Source organism: Helianthus annuus, chromosome 10, assembly GCF_002127325.2.
Source record: "Helianthus annuus cultivar XRQ/B chromosome 10, HanXRQr2.0-SUNRISE, whole genome shotgun sequence".
Lineage (NCBI taxonomy): Eukaryota > Viridiplantae > Streptophyta > Magnoliopsida > Asterales > Asteraceae > Helianthus > Helianthus annuus.
In genome coordinates, this window is record NC_035442.2 from 135,022,382 (window position 1) to 135,041,039 (window position 18,658).

The 18,658-nt window shown below is 39.4% G+C and overlaps 1 protein-coding gene across 1 annotated transcript; it reads left to right on the forward strand.

Annotated features, from left to right (window-relative positions):
* The first annotated feature begins 1,519 nt into the window (after positions 1 to 1,519).
* LOC110884608 lies at positions 1,520 to 4,432 on the forward strand. The gene is made up of 2 exons (XM_022132326.2): positions 1,520 to 2,705; positions 2,780 to 4,432. Exons 1-2 carry the CDS (start codon positions 2,021 to 2,023, stop codon positions 4,210 to 4,212), a joined length of 2,118 nt encoding a protein of 705 aa, XP_021988018.1. The 5' UTR covers positions 1,520 to 2,020; the 3' UTR covers positions 4,213 to 4,432.
* Positions 4,433 to 18,658: the final 14,226 nt, after the last annotated feature.

The following is an 18,658-nucleotide window of genomic DNA, read 5'->3' on the forward strand; positions in this document are numbered from 1 at the left end:
CATACCCAGTACCCTCAAACCTTTGCTCAGCACCCTTAACTACAACATTTTCATCAGGAACAACTGGAACATCCTCAAATGCAACATCAGAAGTATCGTCACTTTTTATGAAATCAAGTGTAGACATGACTAAAAATAACCACAAAACAAAAAGCACATAAGATATAAATTAAGAAAACACAAAAGGAGTAAAAATCAAAATGCATACCCATGCCATTCCTCATCAGAACCGGATCCCGATTGGCTTTTTCCCACACTTTACTAACCCCTAACAGAACTAGCAAATGTTCAGGAAAGGGACGAACCCTTGAAGGGCACTCCCGGATGGCTTTGAGAAAAGCGTCATTCAAATCGGATTCAGAGGGTTCCGGTTCATTGAGAACAGCATCCGGGTGCCTCCACACCATCTTAAAGGGGACAATAGAATCAGAGACCCAGAAAAAGTGATCCTTCCAAGTACCAAGAGTGGTAACCATGGAAGAAATAAGACAAGCATCAACCTTGGACGTTTCAAAGGTGAACCAATCACCGTCTTTGGCCAAACGGAAAAACCGACAGAAAAGCAACAGTGAAAGATCATAACTAAGGGCACGGCACAGAACTTCGAAATGTAAAACCCTAACCATGCCCTTCTGATGAATTTGACCAAAGGAGACTCGGTAATACTCCAACAAATTTAAAACAAAGAGGGAAAATGGATGACGGAGGTTTGAAAACTAAAAATGACGACAATAAAGAGCAATAAAACATGCCGGGCATTTATCAATCGGAACGTCACACGCAGGAGCAGTTGGTTTAAACTTGGTCCCAATACCATATTCCATGCAAAATAGTTCTATCTCTTCTTGGGTCAATGGAGAAAAGGATTTTGCCAAATCCTTACGAGCACCCATTTTGCAGAAAATAAGAAGAAAACAAGGAAATAGGGGAAACTGGAACTAACCTGAAGGATGGAAAGAAAATGCAGAGAAAACTTGAAGAGAAAGTAAAAAATTATTGTGTGTCTTCAATAATAAAGGATAATGACCAAATAAAAGTTATGATTAAACAATGGTTATTGTTGATGCAACAAACACGGGACCAAGGATGGTAGCTGGACTGGTCAGGCAAAAGGGCTGAAAGGTTTGGTTTTGCCTAACGCAGGTCGCGGGGTCCCTCCACGTTTGCAAAACGTGGAAGGAGGTTCACTAGTATATTTGAGTTATTTGCTTTGAAGTTCTTTCTCCAAGATTGACTCGGATCAAGAAAAGAAAGCAAATAGAATGAATGAGATGAATCTGATGAAGAGTTATTTGGAAGTGACAAGAACTCTTCAAATGTCAAGAGATTAAGGAATCTCTCTGCTTTTCGGAATGTCTTTGAAGTGTTATTGAGCTGTCTTCTTATAGTGGAAGACACTTCTCGAAATGGTATGGACTATACTAGTGAGACCTGTTTGCTTATGGAGGGTTTCCCCTTTTGGGGTTCAAGGCTTTGGACCCCTGGTTAATAGGGTGTGCCTGTACAGACCTGCTCTGACTTTGTGAGTTGGTGAGCGTGAGTTGGTGAGATGAGTTGGTGGACATGACTAGTTACTGTTCCTCGATTCACTCATTATGCAGCTTTTCATCCGATGAACCTTTCAACCTTTTAAGCTCTTTTCATATTAATGGTTTTATTTGTCTTTGGGCTACCCCCGTCGTCAGCCCCCCAAGTCAGAGGTTTTTGGGGTATTAGGCTCAAAGACTTCTGACTTTTATGCATGTCTTTTAAAGGCTTCAAGGGTTCGTTGTTTGGAGGCTTGAAGGGTTTGAGGCGGTTACTTTTTTGAATTTTGAAATTTAATCGATTTGACAGTTGATTGGACATGTGTCAGGCGGCGGATTGGCAGAGATTTTTATTTTTATCTTTAATACCCTTACTTTACTCTTATATTCATTTTTACAATTACAAAACTTCATCATTTTCCCTTCAATCATTCACAGTTTTTCCTCCCTCAGGTTAGTTTTCTTCTCCGTTTTCACTTTTACTTTTTTCGATCATGGGTGCCCTTAAGGATTTAGCGAGGTCATTTTCTCGGTTGACACAAGAGGAGGTAGACCTGTTTTGCCTTGAATATGGTATCGATAAACAGTTTAATCCGACCGCCCCTGCTTGCGATGCTTCCGTTGACAAACCGATTCCTGGTTTTATTGCTTTGTATTGTCGGCATTTTGAGTGGTCTAATCTTCGTTACCCTTTTTCGTTTTTTGTTCTAAATTTGCTTGAATATTATCGAGTGTCTTTTGGGCAAGTTCATCCGAAAGGAATGGCTAGGGTTTTGCACTTTGAAGTGCTGTGTCGTGCTTTAGGTTATGATCCTTCATTGTTGCTCTTTCGGAGGTTCTTCCGGTTAGCCAAAAATGGTGATTGGTTTACTTTTGAGAACACAAAGGTTGATACTTGTCTTGTTTCATCCATGGTTACAACCCTTGGATCATGGAAGAATACGTTTTTCTGGGTTTCTGAATCCATTATTCCTTTCAAAATGGTGTGGAGGCATCCGGATGCTGTTCTCAACGATCCGGAGCCTTCCGAGTCTGAATTGAATGATGCCTTTCTTTCAGCCATTCGGGGGTGCCCTTCGAGGGTTCGCCCTTTTCCCGAACATTTGTTAGTGCTTTTAGGGGTTAGTAATATTTGGGCAAAAGTTGATCGGGATCCGGTGTTGATGAGAAATGGCCTTGGTATGCATTTTTTCCCTTATACCTTTTCATCTTACTTTGTTTGTGACTTATTTTCTTTATTTGTTTTTTGGCAGTTATGTCTGCTTTGGACTTCATCAAGAGTGACGATACGTCCGATGTGGTTTTTGAAGATGCTCCGACTGTTCCGGGTGAAAATGTTGTTGTGAGGACCTCTGAGCAGAGGTTTGAGGGTTCAGGTTATGTCAGTGTTGCAAATGCGAAGGGTTTTACCAAGTCCAATGTTCCCAAGCCTTCAACTCGCCGGTTATCTCGTCGTTTACTGAAAGCTGCTCCTCAATCCACTTCCACTGAGCCAGTGGATTTGAGTGATGATATCGAGGCTTCTGAGGATCAGGCTGAAGTGGAGGTTGAGAAGGAGAAGGAATTAGTTGTGCGTGGTAAGAAGGTTCGAGGGAAGAAGGGTGTTGCTACCCCTGTTCAAGAATCGTCGAGCAGAGACGTTGAAGGGTTGAACCCTGAGGGCACTTATGTGCCTACTTGGTTGGTTAAGAATGATGACACTTTTAAGGATGCTGCTGTTTGTGAAGATGCTCTTAGTCATCTTGCTCCTCCTTCCGTTCGTGAAGCTATTGCTGAGATGGATGATGACACTATGTTATCTCGCATGGTTTTAACTACTTGTAACCTTGCAGCCATGCTTCCCCAAGGGATTACACGCTTTCGCCAAAGGATGCGGGAGTATGAGGATTTTTCTAAAAAGAAAGACAAAATGAAATCCTCCCTTGCATCGATGAAGAAGGAAGTGGCTGGGTTTGCAGAGAAGGAGGCAGCTTGGAAGAAGGAGATTGAGGATCTGAAGAAGATGCATGCCATTGAGATGGGTGACCTGAGGAAAAGTTTTGAAGCAAATTTGTTGAAATTGAAGGCTGACCGAGAGGCCTTATCTGTCCAGCAGAAGGCTTTTCGTGAAGAAAAGGAGGGGTTGAAGGCTTCCGTTGGTCAGGTGACTGCGGATAATCAGTGGTTGATCGAGCATGGGTTTCAGCAGATTGTGACTTATCTTTTGCACTCTAAGGAATTTAACTCTGCCCTTGGTGATGTTTACACAAAGCTGCTGAACCTGGGGAAGCATCAAGGCCTTACTGCTGGCTATAAACTTCATGAATCTGGGCAACCTTTGGAGAAATCACCCATGTTTCGCCCTGAGGCTTCTGATGTCTTCAAGGCTTCTGTTGAGCAGATGGAGAGGCTAACCTACCCCTTTATTCATGAGGTATCCTCTTGTTTTGGTAAGCCTTTGTCTGTTTTACAGGGGTTGAAGCCTGAGGGGTTAAATGAGAAGGTTTGTGCTGAGGTTTTGGGTTCCTTGTCAAAGAAGAGGTCTTACTCCGGGGACAGTGATGATACCCTTTCGAGTCTGCCTGAAACCTCGAAAGATGCTGGTTTGGAAACCTCTGCAGTTGGTGGTGAAGAAGTTGTGAAGGTGAAGAAGACAAAGAAAGCTAAAAAGTCTAAGGGTGAAGGTTCCAAGCCCTCTGATAACTGACATTTATTCGTAGCTTTCTTAGCAAACATTTTATGTTTTGTAATGTTTTAAACAATGTTTAGGTTTTGGGGACCCTTAAGGTTCCCATGGTTGGTTGGTTGGGCCTATATGGCTGTTGAACATTAGTTTTATTTGCAAGTCACTAGGGCTTGCTTTAACTGTCTTATGAAGGTCTTTTATGGCCTTTCTAACTTATGACATGATGTTTGTCGTTGATGTTTTTGTTGGTTCCATTTGCTTGGTTTTGTTTTGTGGGGTTTCAACCCTTCAGGCTTTTTGTACAGTTGCTGGTGGGTTGAAGCCTTTAACCTTTCAAGCTCGGTACCTGTTGGTTGATCTTTGGGTAGCTTCTGATTTGGTTTGTATGTTTGGTTGATAGGCTTGTTTGTTTTTATTTTCTTGCCTTGTCTTTGTTTACTTTGTCTTTATGTTTTTTACACTTTAAAGGGTTCAGTGCTGCAGTCACTTTGCCTTAGTGTTTATCATCAAGACGTAGTATCTATCCTTTTCTTTTATTTCGTTGTGATTTGTTTGGTTTCGTAAGTCTGATTATTGGGTACATTTTTTAGACTTAAGGAACGATTGGTGTAGGCTGTTCAAACCTGTCTATGAGACACTATGGTTTTTCTTTGATAAGTCTCATGGAGTTGTATTGATTTAGGAACTCACCCCTTATATAGGTCCATTCAACCCTTGAACCTATTGAGCGATATGGCCTGGGAGCTCATCCCCTTACATGGCCCTTGCCATGGAGTTTTTTGCTAGGTTCTCAACCTGATATTAGGATAGAAAGACAAGTTTGATAAAGTAACTTCATTCATTCAAGCAACATTTGCTTTTACAAAAGGTTTTTGTTTTGCCACAAACCAAACTTTCTAAACATAGAATTTTCTTAAAGTTTTTCCGTTCCAGTGCCTTGGGAGCCTCTTGCCTTCTAGATCTCCCAGCTTGTAGGATCCACCCTTGTGTGCTTCGAGGATGGTGTATGGCCCCTCCCATTTTGGGCCTAATTTTCCTTGGTTTTCCTTTTTGCTGGCCTCATTGTTTCTGAGAACTAGGTCTCCTGGCTTGAATCGTTCGTTCTTGACCTTTTTGTTGTAATATGCTTCCATCTTTTGCTTGTATTTGGCCTCTTGTATTGCTGCTTGATCCCGGGCCTCTTCTAAGAGTTGTAAGTTCAACATGGTCTCTTGTGTGTTTACCTCGGGATCCATGTTGACAATTCGCTGGGTTACAACTCCTATTTCAGCGGGGATTACGGCTTCGGATCCGAATACCAAGCTATAAGGTGTTTTTCTGTGACTTGCTTTTTCTGTTGTTCTGATTGCCCATAAAACGCTAGGCAATTCTTCCAGCCAATTACTTTCATATCTCCCCAATCTTGTCTTGATGCCTTCCACTATGCTTCTGTTGGTCCTTTCAACCTGACCGTTTGATTGCGGGTAAGCCACTGAGCTGAAGATTTGGTTGATCCTGTACTCTTTGCACCAAAGGCTGAAGGGTTTCTCAGCGAATTGTTTCCCATTATCGGTCACAATTACCCCTGGCAGCCCATAGCGGCATATGATGTTCTCCCATACAAAGTCTATGATTTGCTTTCCTGTGATTTTGGCAAGAGGTTTGACCTCTGGCCATTTGCTGAAGTAATCAATTGCTACCAACAGGAATTTTACTCCCCCTTTGCTTGGAGGGAATGGTCCAACTATGTCCATTCCCCATTTATGGAATGGCCATGCTGAAGTTATGGGGACCAAGTCATGTTTTGGACTTTTTGGTATTGGGGAGTGGATTTGGCAGGCATCGCATTTCTTCAATTGCTCGACGGTATCCCGATGCATTGAAGGCCAGAAGTATCCCAAGTTCATGAGTTTTGCAACCACCGACCTAGCTCCGAAATGAGCTCCACATATTCCTTCATGCACTTCTTTAACCAAATACTTGCTTTGTTCAGGGCCCACACACCTTAGCAATGGTGCAAGGTATCCTTTTTTATAGAGGATTTCTCCTTGCAACACATATTGTCTTGCTTTGATCTTTACCCTTTCAGCTTCTATTTGATCACTTGGTAGTTCGTTGTTTTGAAGGAATTTCTTTATGGGAGTCATCCAATTTGGATCTTCCTCGGTGACCACATCTTGTACTTCTAATTCGTCAATTGAACGAGCCTTCAACACTTCAACCAACACCTTTTTTGTGAGGTGGGCGAATGTGAGGGACGCTAACTTGCTTAAGGCGTCAGCCTTTTTGTTTTGGGATCTTGGAATCTGTTTGATGTTGCATGCCTGGAAGGTGTTCATTAATTCCTTTGATTTTTCTTTGTACCTTCTCATGTTGGGCTCCTTGGCGACATAGCTGTCATTGACTTGGCTTGATACTAGTAGCGAATCAGTGAACACTTCAAGCTTTTTGACTTTCATTTCTTTGGCTAGCCGGAGGCCAGCGATCAGTGCTTCGTATTCAGCCTCGTTATTAGTGGTCTGAAAGTTGAAACGAAGAGCATATGTGAATTCTAGCCCCTCAGGGTTGATTAGGATTACACCAGCTCCTGACCCTTCAACGCTTGAAGCCCCGTCGGTGAACAGTTTCCAGGCTTCAGGGTTGGAGGGTTCAGTGGTTGTGGTGTTTACTTCTTCAGTCTTTTGGCTTGGGACTTCTACTAGGAAGTCAGCCAAAACTTGAGCTTTGATTGCTTTTCGTGGGACATAGGTGATGTTATGTTCACCTAGTTCCACTGCCCATTTTGCCAATCTTCCTGAGTTTTCAGGCTTTTCAAGCACGTTCTTGACAGGTTGGTCAGTGACCACTTGTATAGGATGTGCTTGAAAGTATCTTCTAAGCCTTCTGGCTGTTTGGACCAAGGCTAGGGCTAGTTTTTCAAGGGGAGGATATTTGGTTTCAGCTAGTTTTAAAGTTTTGCTGAAAAAATAGACGGGTACCTGAGCCTTGTCCCTTTCAATGGTGAGGACTGCACTGATGGCTTCGTCGGCAACTGAGAGGTACACCGATATGAGCTCCCCGGTTTCAGGTGCTGCAATATCTGGCAGTGAAGCAAGGTGCTGCTTCATTTGATTGAAAGCTTTCTCAGCCTCCTCGGTCCATCTGAAATCTTTCTTATCTGAACAATTCTTGAGCGTTTTGTAGAACGGTAGGGACCTTTCGGCCAGTTTTGAGGTAAAACGCTTCAAGGCTGCAAGCTTCCCATTCAAGCTTTCAACCTCCTTCTTGGTTCTTGGTGGTTTAGCTTCGAGAACAGCTTTTACTTTGTTGGGGTTGGCCTTGATGCTTTGTTTTCCAACAATATGACCCAGGAATTTTCCTTCATCAAATCCGAACGAACATTTTTCCGGGTTAAGCTTCATGTTGATCTTTCTAAGATTCTTGAAGGTTTCTTGGATGTCATCAAGCATCTGGTACTCCGTTTTGCTTTTGATTACCAGGTCATCGACATACGCTTCCATGTTTCTTCCAATTTGGCTTTCGAAGGCTTTATCGACGAGTCGTTGGTAAGTGGCTCCTGCGTTCTTGAGACCAAAAGGCATTTTTTGGTAACAGAAAATGCCCTTGTCTGTGTGGAAAGCCGTTTTTTCTTCATCCTCTTCTTTCATGAGGATCTGGTGATAGCCTTTGTATGCATCAAGGAAGCATTTGAACGGGTATCCCGTGAGGGAATCAACCTTAAGGTCAATTTCTGGGAGCGGGTAGCAATCTTTAGGACAAGCTTTGTTAAGATCCTTGAAATCTATACACATTCTCCAAGAGTTGTCGGGTTTTCGGACCATGACAGGATTAGCAATCCATGATTGATACTTAACCTCTCGGAGGATGCCAGCTGATACAAGCTTTTCAACCTCTTGGCAAGCTGCCAGGCTTCTTTCAGGTGCCAAACTTCTTTTCTTTTGAACCACTGGCTTGACATTCGGTGGTATTCTTAGCTCATGTTCAGCAATGCTTCGAGGGATCCCGGTCATGTCTTCGGGAGACCAGGCGAACACATCGCTGTGATGTTTTAGCAGCTTTTCAAGGTATGAAAGAGTATCTTGAGAGAGGTTGGGATTGACCCTTATCCGCTGTTCGGGGTACTTAGGGTTGATGACTAACCCCTGCTTGTCTTTCTCGTCATTAGAACTTTCTCCTTCGATCAGGTAAGCTTCCTGAGAGGGTTGAAGGGTTGCAATCCCTCTCTCGGTTGGAAACTTGACAGTGCCATGGCCAACAGACACAGCCATGTAAAATGCACATTGTCCGGGCCTCCCTATGATTACGTCGTAGTTGGAAGGGATGTTGATAACCACGAATGTTAGTGATCGGGTTCTTTCCTTTGATCCCTCTTTAAGACAAACATCAAGGGTTATTTGCCCCAAAGGCTTCAGGGTTATGTCAGCGATACCCTTTATGGAGGTCCCGGAGGGTTGAAGCCTTGAACGCTCCTCATTGCTTAGCTGATTGAAAAACTTCTCGAACATGATTTCAGTGGCTGCTCCCGTGTCTATGTATGCTTTGCATGTTTGTAAGGTACCCACGATGGCTTCAACCACAAGGGGACCAGGGAGCGGGTCCTTCCTTGTTGGGGGGAAGCAAACACACTGAAGTTCCCAATCCTCCAACCGTCGCTTCTTGTAAGGGACCTTTTCGTCAGAACATACCATGTTTACTTCCTTCCCTTTGTTTTCGGCCATCTTGTCTCGAACTCCCTTGACCAAATGGGCAAGTTCCCCTGACTTGACAGCTTCTTCAATTCTCTTTTTCAGCTGGAAGCAATCGTTGGTGTGATGTCCCTTTTCTTCATGGAATTCACAGAACTGAGTGGAGTTCTCGTTTTTCCGACTTTTGGGAAGAGGCCTGGGAGGTCTGAAGTTTTGCTTGACCTCTTCCGTTGCCAGGATTTCTTGAGGGGTTTTGGTGAGAGGAGTGAAACTCATACTCTTATCCCTGCTTGGAGGGTTTCGCCCTTCAACCCTTCGAGGGTCTGAACCCTTTGAGCGTCTGTCGTAAGAATTAAAGTTTCCTCTCTTTCTGGCTGGGCTGCTGCTTCGCCAACCGGAACCCCTTTTCCTTTGTTCCTTGATATCAACAGCTTCTTCTCCTCGGATGTGAGCCTCAGCTCTTTCAAGGGCTTCTTCCAAGGTTTTGGGTAGAGATTTGTTGAAATCTCGTGTGAGATACTTGGAGGTTATGGCGTTCATAAAACCGGCAACCCTCATTTTCTCATCAGCCCCCACGTAGGTTAGCCCTTCTTTCTTGTACCGTTCAATGAATGCTCGTAGGCTTTCATCATCTCGTTGTTTTATTTGGAAGATTACAGTCGCGTCTTTAACGTATCTCCTTTGTTGGGAGAAGTTTGCCAGGAAGCCTCTGCTGAGATCATCAAAGCTTCGAATGCTTTGAGCAGGTAGGTCGTTGAACCAAATTCTAGCGGACCCAATGAGGGTTTGCATGAACATTAGGCAACATTCAGCATTCGACCATTTTTCTATTCGAGCAGCACCAGTAAAGATTTGAAGATGATCTTCGGGGTCTTCGGTCCCATCATACGTTTTGATGTGGGCAGGCATTTTGATTTTTGACTGGAAGTCATAATCAGCTATCTGTCTTGAAAAGCATGAAAGGTTGCTTGGCTTGTAAGGTTTAGCCAAGTCCTCTTCAGGTCTCGTGCCTCCGTTGTTATTATTGCCTTGGTTTCCCTGGGTGGCCAACACTTGATTGATGAAGTGCTGCCAAGGGAAGTGGGCCATCATCTGAGACATCATATTGGGCACGAAATTGAAACCCTGAAGGCTTCCAGGACCAACCGAGCAATTTACCCCAAGAGGGGTGCTGGCAACAGCACTTCGTGCTAAAGGGAGCACGGACAGGGCTTGCTCCCATGTGGTATTCAGAGAAGTGGGACAACTGGTCACCGGGGATTGTAGGAGTTGGTCGAGTGTTAACTCGTGTCCCAGAGGGATACCACTAACAGTTGGTTGGGAAGAGAGAATGGGATGAACAGTGGGGTTCGTCACAGTGGACAGATAAGGGTGCAGGTTTGAAGGGTTGCTAGGACCGGCTTCACTTCTTGTAACGAAGGGTGGTAGAGGTGGTCCAGGAGATAACGTTGGCTCAGGCTCGTCGTAATCTAGACGAATCCTTACACCCTTTTCCCTTTCTCTGTTCACATGTTGGTTAAGAAGTGATCTCAGCTCAAGGAAGTTATGAGCGACCCCCTCGGGGGTAAGTTCAACGCGTGTCGGAGTGTCAGACACACCAACGTTGGGAGACGGAGCTCCAGATCTGGATGGGGTTGGTGTGTTAAAGGTGAGGAACTCGGGTGTACTCCCCGGAGTTGAAAAAGGCGTTGTTATTGTTGTGTGAGCTTGACCACTTCCCGGGGTAGAGGTGTTAGGGATCTGGTTGACCTCTCCCGGAGATCCATTTTCTGACATAGTGGTTTGGAATGGAAGGAGCTACACGTACCAGGTCTCTTTTGAGGAGAAACAGCGGCGTAGCCCCACGGTGGGCGCCAACTTGTTGATGCAACAAACACGGGACCAAGGATGGTAGCTGGACTGGTCAGGCAAAAGGGCTGAAAGGTTTGGTTTTGCCTAACGCAGGTCGCGGGGTCCCTCCACGTTTGCAAAACGTGGAAGGAGGTTCACTAGTATATTTGAGTTATTTGCTTTGAAGTTCTTTCTCCAAGATTGACTCGGATCAAGAAAAGAAAGCAAATAGAATGAATGAGATGAATCTGATGAAGAGTTATTTGGAAGTGACAAGAACTCTTCAAATGTCAAGAGATTAAGGAATCTCTCTGCTTTTCGGAATGTCTTTGAAGTGTTATTGAGCTGTCTTCTTATAGTGGAAGACACTTCTCGAAATGGTATGGACTATACTAGTGAGACCTGTTTGCTTATGGAGGGTTTCCCCTTTTGGGGTTCAAGGCTTTGGACCCCTGGTTAATAGGGTGTGCCTGTACAGACCTGCTCTGACTTTGTGAGTTGGTGAGCGTGAGTTGGTGAGATGAGTTGGTGGACATGACTAGTTACTGTTCCTCGATTCACTCATTATGCAGCTTTTCATCCGATGAACCTTTCAACCTTTTAAGCTCTTTGCATATTAATGGTTTTATTTGTCTTTGGGCTACCCCCGTCGTCAGTTATTAAACCACTCCCTGCAAAAACCGCGAACCTATGAACTGCCACACATCAATCAAATCAATTGTCAGTTTTTAAAATTCAAAAACCTCTACCGTTTCCAACCCTTCAAGCTTTGAACCCTTGAAGCCTTTAGGCAGTAAAATACATGTATAAAAGTCAGGAGTCTTTGAGCTCATTTCCCAAAAACCTCTTACTTGGGGGGGTGATGACGGGGGTAGCCCAAGACAAAAAAAATGACTTAAATACATGAATGCTTGAAAGGTTAAATGGTTCAAAGATTAAAAACCCGGGGAGGTGAGATAAAGCAATGCGGGAACAGTAAAAGGTCACATCTCTGGATTGCTTCACCAACTCACCAGCCGCAAAAGTAACACGGATCCACAGAATACATTCTTTTATCCGCAGGTCAAAAGGCTTCAACCCCCGAAAGGGTAAGTCCCCCACTGTAAGCATGTTCACTAGTCAACACATTCCTCTTTGAGCAATGTCTTTTCCTATAAATTAGACACTTCATTTAGTGAAGAGGACATTTCGATCAGCTCTGATTCTTGGAGAATCTCTGGTCATTGTTCTCGAGTACTTGCTTCATGCAAGTCACTTCCTTTCACATTCAACACACACATTCCTTTTGCTCATACATCTGAATCTGAACACACTTCAGAGGAGGATCCTTAGCAAACAACAAAACCAATCTAGTGAACCTCTCTCCACGTCTTGCAAACGTGGGGGGGACCCCACGACCTGCGTTAGACAAAGTTGAACCCTTCAACCCTTTTGCCTAACCAGCTCAGCTACTATCCTTGGTCTATTATTTGTTACATCAACACACATATAAAACAATTATGTGTATCCAAAGTTAATAAAAATCACTTTTCACTAATTTTTTCAACATTTTGAGCAGAAGGCTAGTGATTGTTTGATTTTGATTAAATCTTGCCAATGATAAAACACTATCAAATGCTCCATTTTTGTTGCGTTGCCTTGGCTTCCTCTTATCTCTCTCGACATAAGACACCAATTCATAGCTGATGTATAAAAATAGCCAAGGCATCCCTATCATCGTTGTTGTATTCATGCCCAAACATATTATTGTAATCCTACGAATAGCTGATAAATAAAAATATAGGGACATCCGTATGTACTCGGGTAGCAAGGCGCCTGTCATATCCTTTCCAACTTTGTTATCTTTCTTCAAGTTTGTCTATGATGTTCAACCAAATTAAAGTAAATCATATTTGGGACAAAACACAACTTTTGGTCTAATAAATTCACATTCCTCGTCATCTTGCATAAATGCATGTTTATATATTTTTTATTTTTTATTTACGGTTTAATGTAATTTATTTGACTAAATCTCATTTGATTCAACCCATTTTAGACCCAGTTGGTTATATAGTCCGTAATTGACCAAATGGTCTTACTGAATTGTATAACCAGCGTCAGATTAAAGTATTTCGATAGGTCTCAAGAAATCTTAATCGAAAAATTTAGAATATCAAGAACGAGTATGTACATTTATGTTATTTCGGAATCATTCGTTTGACATGTCATAACAGAAATTTATGCTCGTTCTTGATATTTTTGTATTATTCGATTAAGATGGATCACACGTGTATCCGCTATGAATTGGTGTCTTGTGTCGTGATATGATGGATCACACGTGTATCGCTAATCTGTTTAAATGTATGCCTACCTTCTATTTAATGTCAAAGACATATTAATATTGTTCATTAATATTTTCTAATGTTGTTTTTATGATTGTATGGTTATGGATTGATGGATGGATGGCTTTGGAGTGCTGGGCTTGAAGTTGAAGTGTTGCACTTGAACCTGGGCTTGGATAGTTGTTTCTGATGGGCTTAGAATTAGCAGCAGTTGGGGCTTATGATGGGCTTTGCTTATGGACTTCCGAGTTAATGATGATCAATAAGAGAGCTCCTACCAATGGACCAATATTTTCTAGTGATGTTTCTACTAGAGCAAATTGCCATTTTAGTTTATGAGGTTTGATCAAAATTGTCACTTTAGTCCAAATAGTTTTTTCTTATCATTTTAGTCCAAATAGTTTTGTTTTCTGTTATTTTAGTCCCTGACTTTTATCATTTTTTGCCATTTTCATCCAACACTAACTCTAATAAAAAATTTAGTTAAGAGTTAATTGCCAAAATCGTCCCTGAGGTTTGGGCATGTTTGCCATTTTCGTTCAAAATGACACTTTTGTACCAAATTGCCCCTAACGTTTGTAACTTTTTGCCATTTTCATCCAAACCACTAACTTAGTTTAATTTTTCTGTTAATTTGAGGATATTTGGATGAAACTGACAAATATAAAACCACAGGGACGATTTTGGCAATTTACTCAAACTCTGTTAAATTTCTTTTATTTGATTAATTTTGTTACATATATAATAAAAAAGAATATACATGCAATTTTTATATGAAAAAAATAATAGCTTTGTCACACAATTTTTATAAATTTTCATCCAACCACTACCTAAGTTAATTTTTCTATTAAGGCGAAGGATGTTTATAAACCAAGACAGAAATTAATTTCTAACTTTTTATATAGATCAGTTTTATAAAAATAAAATCCACTTAAACCTCTAAATTTTATAAAATAAAAATGTTGGTGATCTTATTGAAAAAGGTCAAATAAAAAAATCTTATCATATGTACCAAGTTTGTAATTCATCTTCTACTCTTTTAAATTCGCTCCTGAGGAAACACAGAAGCCAGTGCCCCCCCCCCCCCAATCAAACAACATATCGTTACCAAACCTTAAAATTACCCACCAAATTGTAATTATAATGGTATGAACTAAAAGTTTCTTTACTCAAGCCACTCATAATAAGTATTAGTTAGTTACCCTTATAATTTTAATTAAATAAATATTTTATTCCTACCAACATATTTCCTAGGTGCTCAACACATTTAAAAATATGTAACGTTTTACAATTTTTTTTCTATCTTTAGAACTGATAAATACTAAAAGTTGTAATCGATTGTTATGTGTTGCACACCAATGACGTTTTCTCTTTATAAAACTGATTTATATAAAGAAGCTGTAAATTAATTTCTGTCTTAATTTATAAAATTTAAAACATTCTTCACCTTAACAAAAAAAATAAACTGAGTTAGTGATTTGGATGAAAATTTATAAAAATTATGTGACAAAACTATTAATTTTTTTTCTAAAAACTCCATGTATATTCTTTTTTACTATATATGTAACAAAAATAATTAAATAAAAGAAATTAAAAAGGGTTGAGTAAATTGCAAAAATCGTTCCTGTGGTTTTATATTTGCTAGTTTCATCCAAATATCCTCAACTTAACAGAAAAAATAAACTAAGTTAGTGGTTTGGATGAAAATGGCAAAAAGTTACAAACGTTGGGGGTAATTTGATACGAAAGTGACATTTTGGACGAAAATGGCAAACGTGCCCAAACCTCAGGGATGATTTTGGCAATTAACTCTTTAGTTAACTTATGTGAACTTTAGCCAAACCACATTTTTCTTTCATTTTTTTTCAGGTGCGATGGTATGGGGATTGTGTTATGCCGGTTTACAGTGAAGATGATGGCGGAGGTTGTTGGTTTTACGATGATGGCGGTGGTGTTGGTTGATGATGTGGGTGGCGGAAAAGTGGCCGGTGGTGGTGGAAATGGTGGGTGGTGATGGTGGTGGGGTGGGTGGGTGGTGACAGTGCAGGCAGGTGGTGGCGATGATAGAAGGTTGTGATGGGGTGGGTGGCGGGAGATGGTGTGGTGGTCGATGAAAATGGCAAAAAATAATAAAAGTCAAGGATTAAAATGGCAGAAAACAAAACTATTTAGACTAAAATGGCAAGAAAAAAACTATTTGGACTAAAGTGACAATTTTAATCAAAACTCAAGGACTAAAATGACAATTACTCTTTCTACTAACTAGGTTGATAAGAATTAGCTCATAACACTAGTAATATTTTTTTTGCTTGTCATGGGCGCCACTTGCTAACACTTTACCTTTTAAATGGTAGTGAAGGTTATTCAAATTTCCCTTTAATCCTAAGTAAATCACAATTAACTAACTGATTTAAGAACAGTACAATTACCTAAGTGACAAAAAAATCCTTAATCCATGTTAGTAAATAATAAACAATACATTATTCTTTAGACGTGATTTATTAATTAATAGACCACTTAATTAATGCTCGTTGATTATAATTATTAAGCTTATGTAATGTAACGGCCCCATGTATAAACCCTACCTAGGTGTACCCTACCCGAGTCGTGGATGTCTACGTACAACTAGATACTTGCAACATACTCTAGCTTGTTTTTTCGGCCTTGATATGAGGACCGGATTGGATTATATACACATATATATGTGTTAAAATAATAAAATAAATAATTTAATATTACAGCATATAAAAGGCTAGCTAACCAGAGGTATGTATATTTTAAGTTTTTACTAAACCCTTATAGATTTAGATATTCGAGCCAGTTTGTTTTGCCTGTACGTACTCTCAAGGAAACCCCCTCGAACATGGGTGGCATAACGCATGTAATATATAGAGAGAATGGATTATGTTAAGAACTCTAAAGATATCTTTAGAGAACCATTATCAAACAATCAGTTTTCTTTTCTTTCTTTTATGTTTTTAGTTAAAGGTTAGTGTATTGTTTTTGTTAAAAGTTAATGTTCTTGATCAATTTTGTAATAATTATATCAAAAAGATGATAAAGATTAATACTTGATATGCTAGACAATCCAGTAACTACAACAAAGAGGAAAGGAGACGACATCTCGTAAGCATAGTTGAGTTCCCGTTTAAGGTGTACAGTCTGATGGTGATTATGTGTTCTTGATGTACACGTTTTGAGACAGAGTAAGGATGAATTTAGTGAGTTATGATGTTAATGTGTTTGTGTGACTTTTATCTCTCTAGTTATCTCTTCCTTGTGTCTATCAAACAATTACCAACTAAATCTAATAATGAATAATTATATTTTGATCAGATATATGATATAAAATGATAATGATGGATATAAATAAATATATTTATATGTATTTATTATTACAAGTGTTGTAAAAAAACTATATGTAGCTTGAGAAGTACATAAATGTATAATGTGGTACATCAAGTGTACCTTCACGGGCTACATGGTACTTTTTTGTTTTACAATACTAACATTTTAGTTAAAAATTAAAAAAAAAAATGATCAGTTAATAATAGTTCTCTTGTGTTTCTTGCAACTTTGTGGCTCTCTAAAGTTTTTATGTGTTTGATACAAACTTTTTAGGCATAAGCATTGTGTGAATTACATTTTTGTCTTGCGTCCCTAATGACATAAAGTCAATTCGCTACATTCAATCTGTATTGAATGACATAAATTTTATTTATTTTACTTTATTTATTAACTAGGTTAGAACTCTGTGTAATACACGGGTTGAATAAATGTAATTTTATATATCAAATAATAAAAAAATTATATTTTTGAAACCTTGTTTATTACACGGGTTGAATAAATGTAATTTTACATACCAAATAATAAAAAAAATATCTTTAAAAATCTCATTTATTACATGAGTTGAATAAATGTAATTTTGTATATTAAATAATAAAAAGTTATATCTTTAAGAACTCTGTGTATTGTACGGGTTGAGTAAATTTTATTTTATTTTTTTGAACGGCTAGACGACCAACTGGTTGGGCTTTCTCACCAAACTCAGAGGTACACGAGAGACCCGGGTTCGAAATCAGGAGACCCTCCATTTTGGGCTAGGTACATCCTGGCCCTCAATCCACCTAAGGGTAACAACCCGCTGAGAATGGATATCATAGGTATTTCATTCTCATCCGGTCCGCTCCAGGAGGAAACCACGCAACCATGGCTAGTGTAAAACCCCCTGACCTCACCTCTTGTGGTGAGTGGAGATCGAACTTTTGGACTAAACTGACAAAATGGCCAAACCACATGCGCTCCAGGAGTAAATTTTATTTTATATATTAATAATGAAAAAAGTTATATTTTTAAGAACCTTATGTATTGTATGGGTTGAGTACATGTAATTTTATATACCAATCAATAAAAAGTTATATTTTATTATATCTTTATAAACCTTGTGTATTATAAAACTTTTGGACTAAACTGACAAAATGACCAAACCACAGGGACTAAAATGACATTTAACTCTTTACATTATATTAATTTATATTTAGTGTACGTCTTTTGTTAATGTGAAGATAAATAATTTTGAAATCTAATAAATATTTCAAAAGATTATATTATCTCCTATACGAATTTTTTAAATTTAATTTTATAATTATCTTTTAATTAATATTAATTATTTATAATTAAGTAGGAAATAAAGATGAGAAAACTAAAAAATAGATGGCTTCAATGAATGACATGTGTCCCAAAGTTGGTTTCTTTTATTATATAGTATAGATCCGTATTAATGAGATTAGTTTTATTTATTTTTAGCAATCATGTTGGTTTTTTCTAATAGTTTTTATAAGGTTATAAGAAGTCATAGTAAATCATAAAAAGTTATAATAAATCATACATGTTTTACCGAACATATTACATTACAAGTTAATTCATTTTAGTTTTATCATATTTTTTTTTTTATTTATTGAACCTTATTTAAATTTTATTATTTTGGCCAAGTCGCTGCTATTTAAGTCGTAAACTGTTGCCGTTGTCACCATTCTGTGAACAGTGAACCTACCGTCGTTGTGTTGTGTCTCCGCCGCATCACGCGGGCACCCCTCTATTGTATGTATACACACATCTTTGACAGCTATATATATAAAGCAATATGCAATAAACCAATTAAGAAACTACAGTGGCTTTTTTATCTCCTGATCTGACATAGCTAAACGTGCCTTTGTGTGTACATATGTAAAAAAATATATATAAAACAGCTTCTGTAAACTAATACCAATAAAAACAAAACTTGTACACTGTTCAGCAGACCAACAAACGAACAAATGCCTTTGGACCAACCTTTATTTTCTTCACGGTGTCCATTGCACCTTGTTAATCTGTGTGTGTGGGGGGTGGGGGTAGCTAGCTAGCTAGCTAGCTTGGGAATCAGCCACTTGTAAACATTTCATTCAAAATTCTTACAGAAAAGTGGATAAAACATGTGAACCTCAGCATATTTCTCACTGATTAAAGGACAATCAAGGAATCATTTCTCTTTTTGATCACATGTTTTGATTAGTCAATGCCAATCTAGTTAGATTGCTCAGTTAGCATCTTTGATCATGAGTGAGTTTTTTAGTTTAATTTTTATGCAAAATGTTCATATTGTAAGTTGGTAAT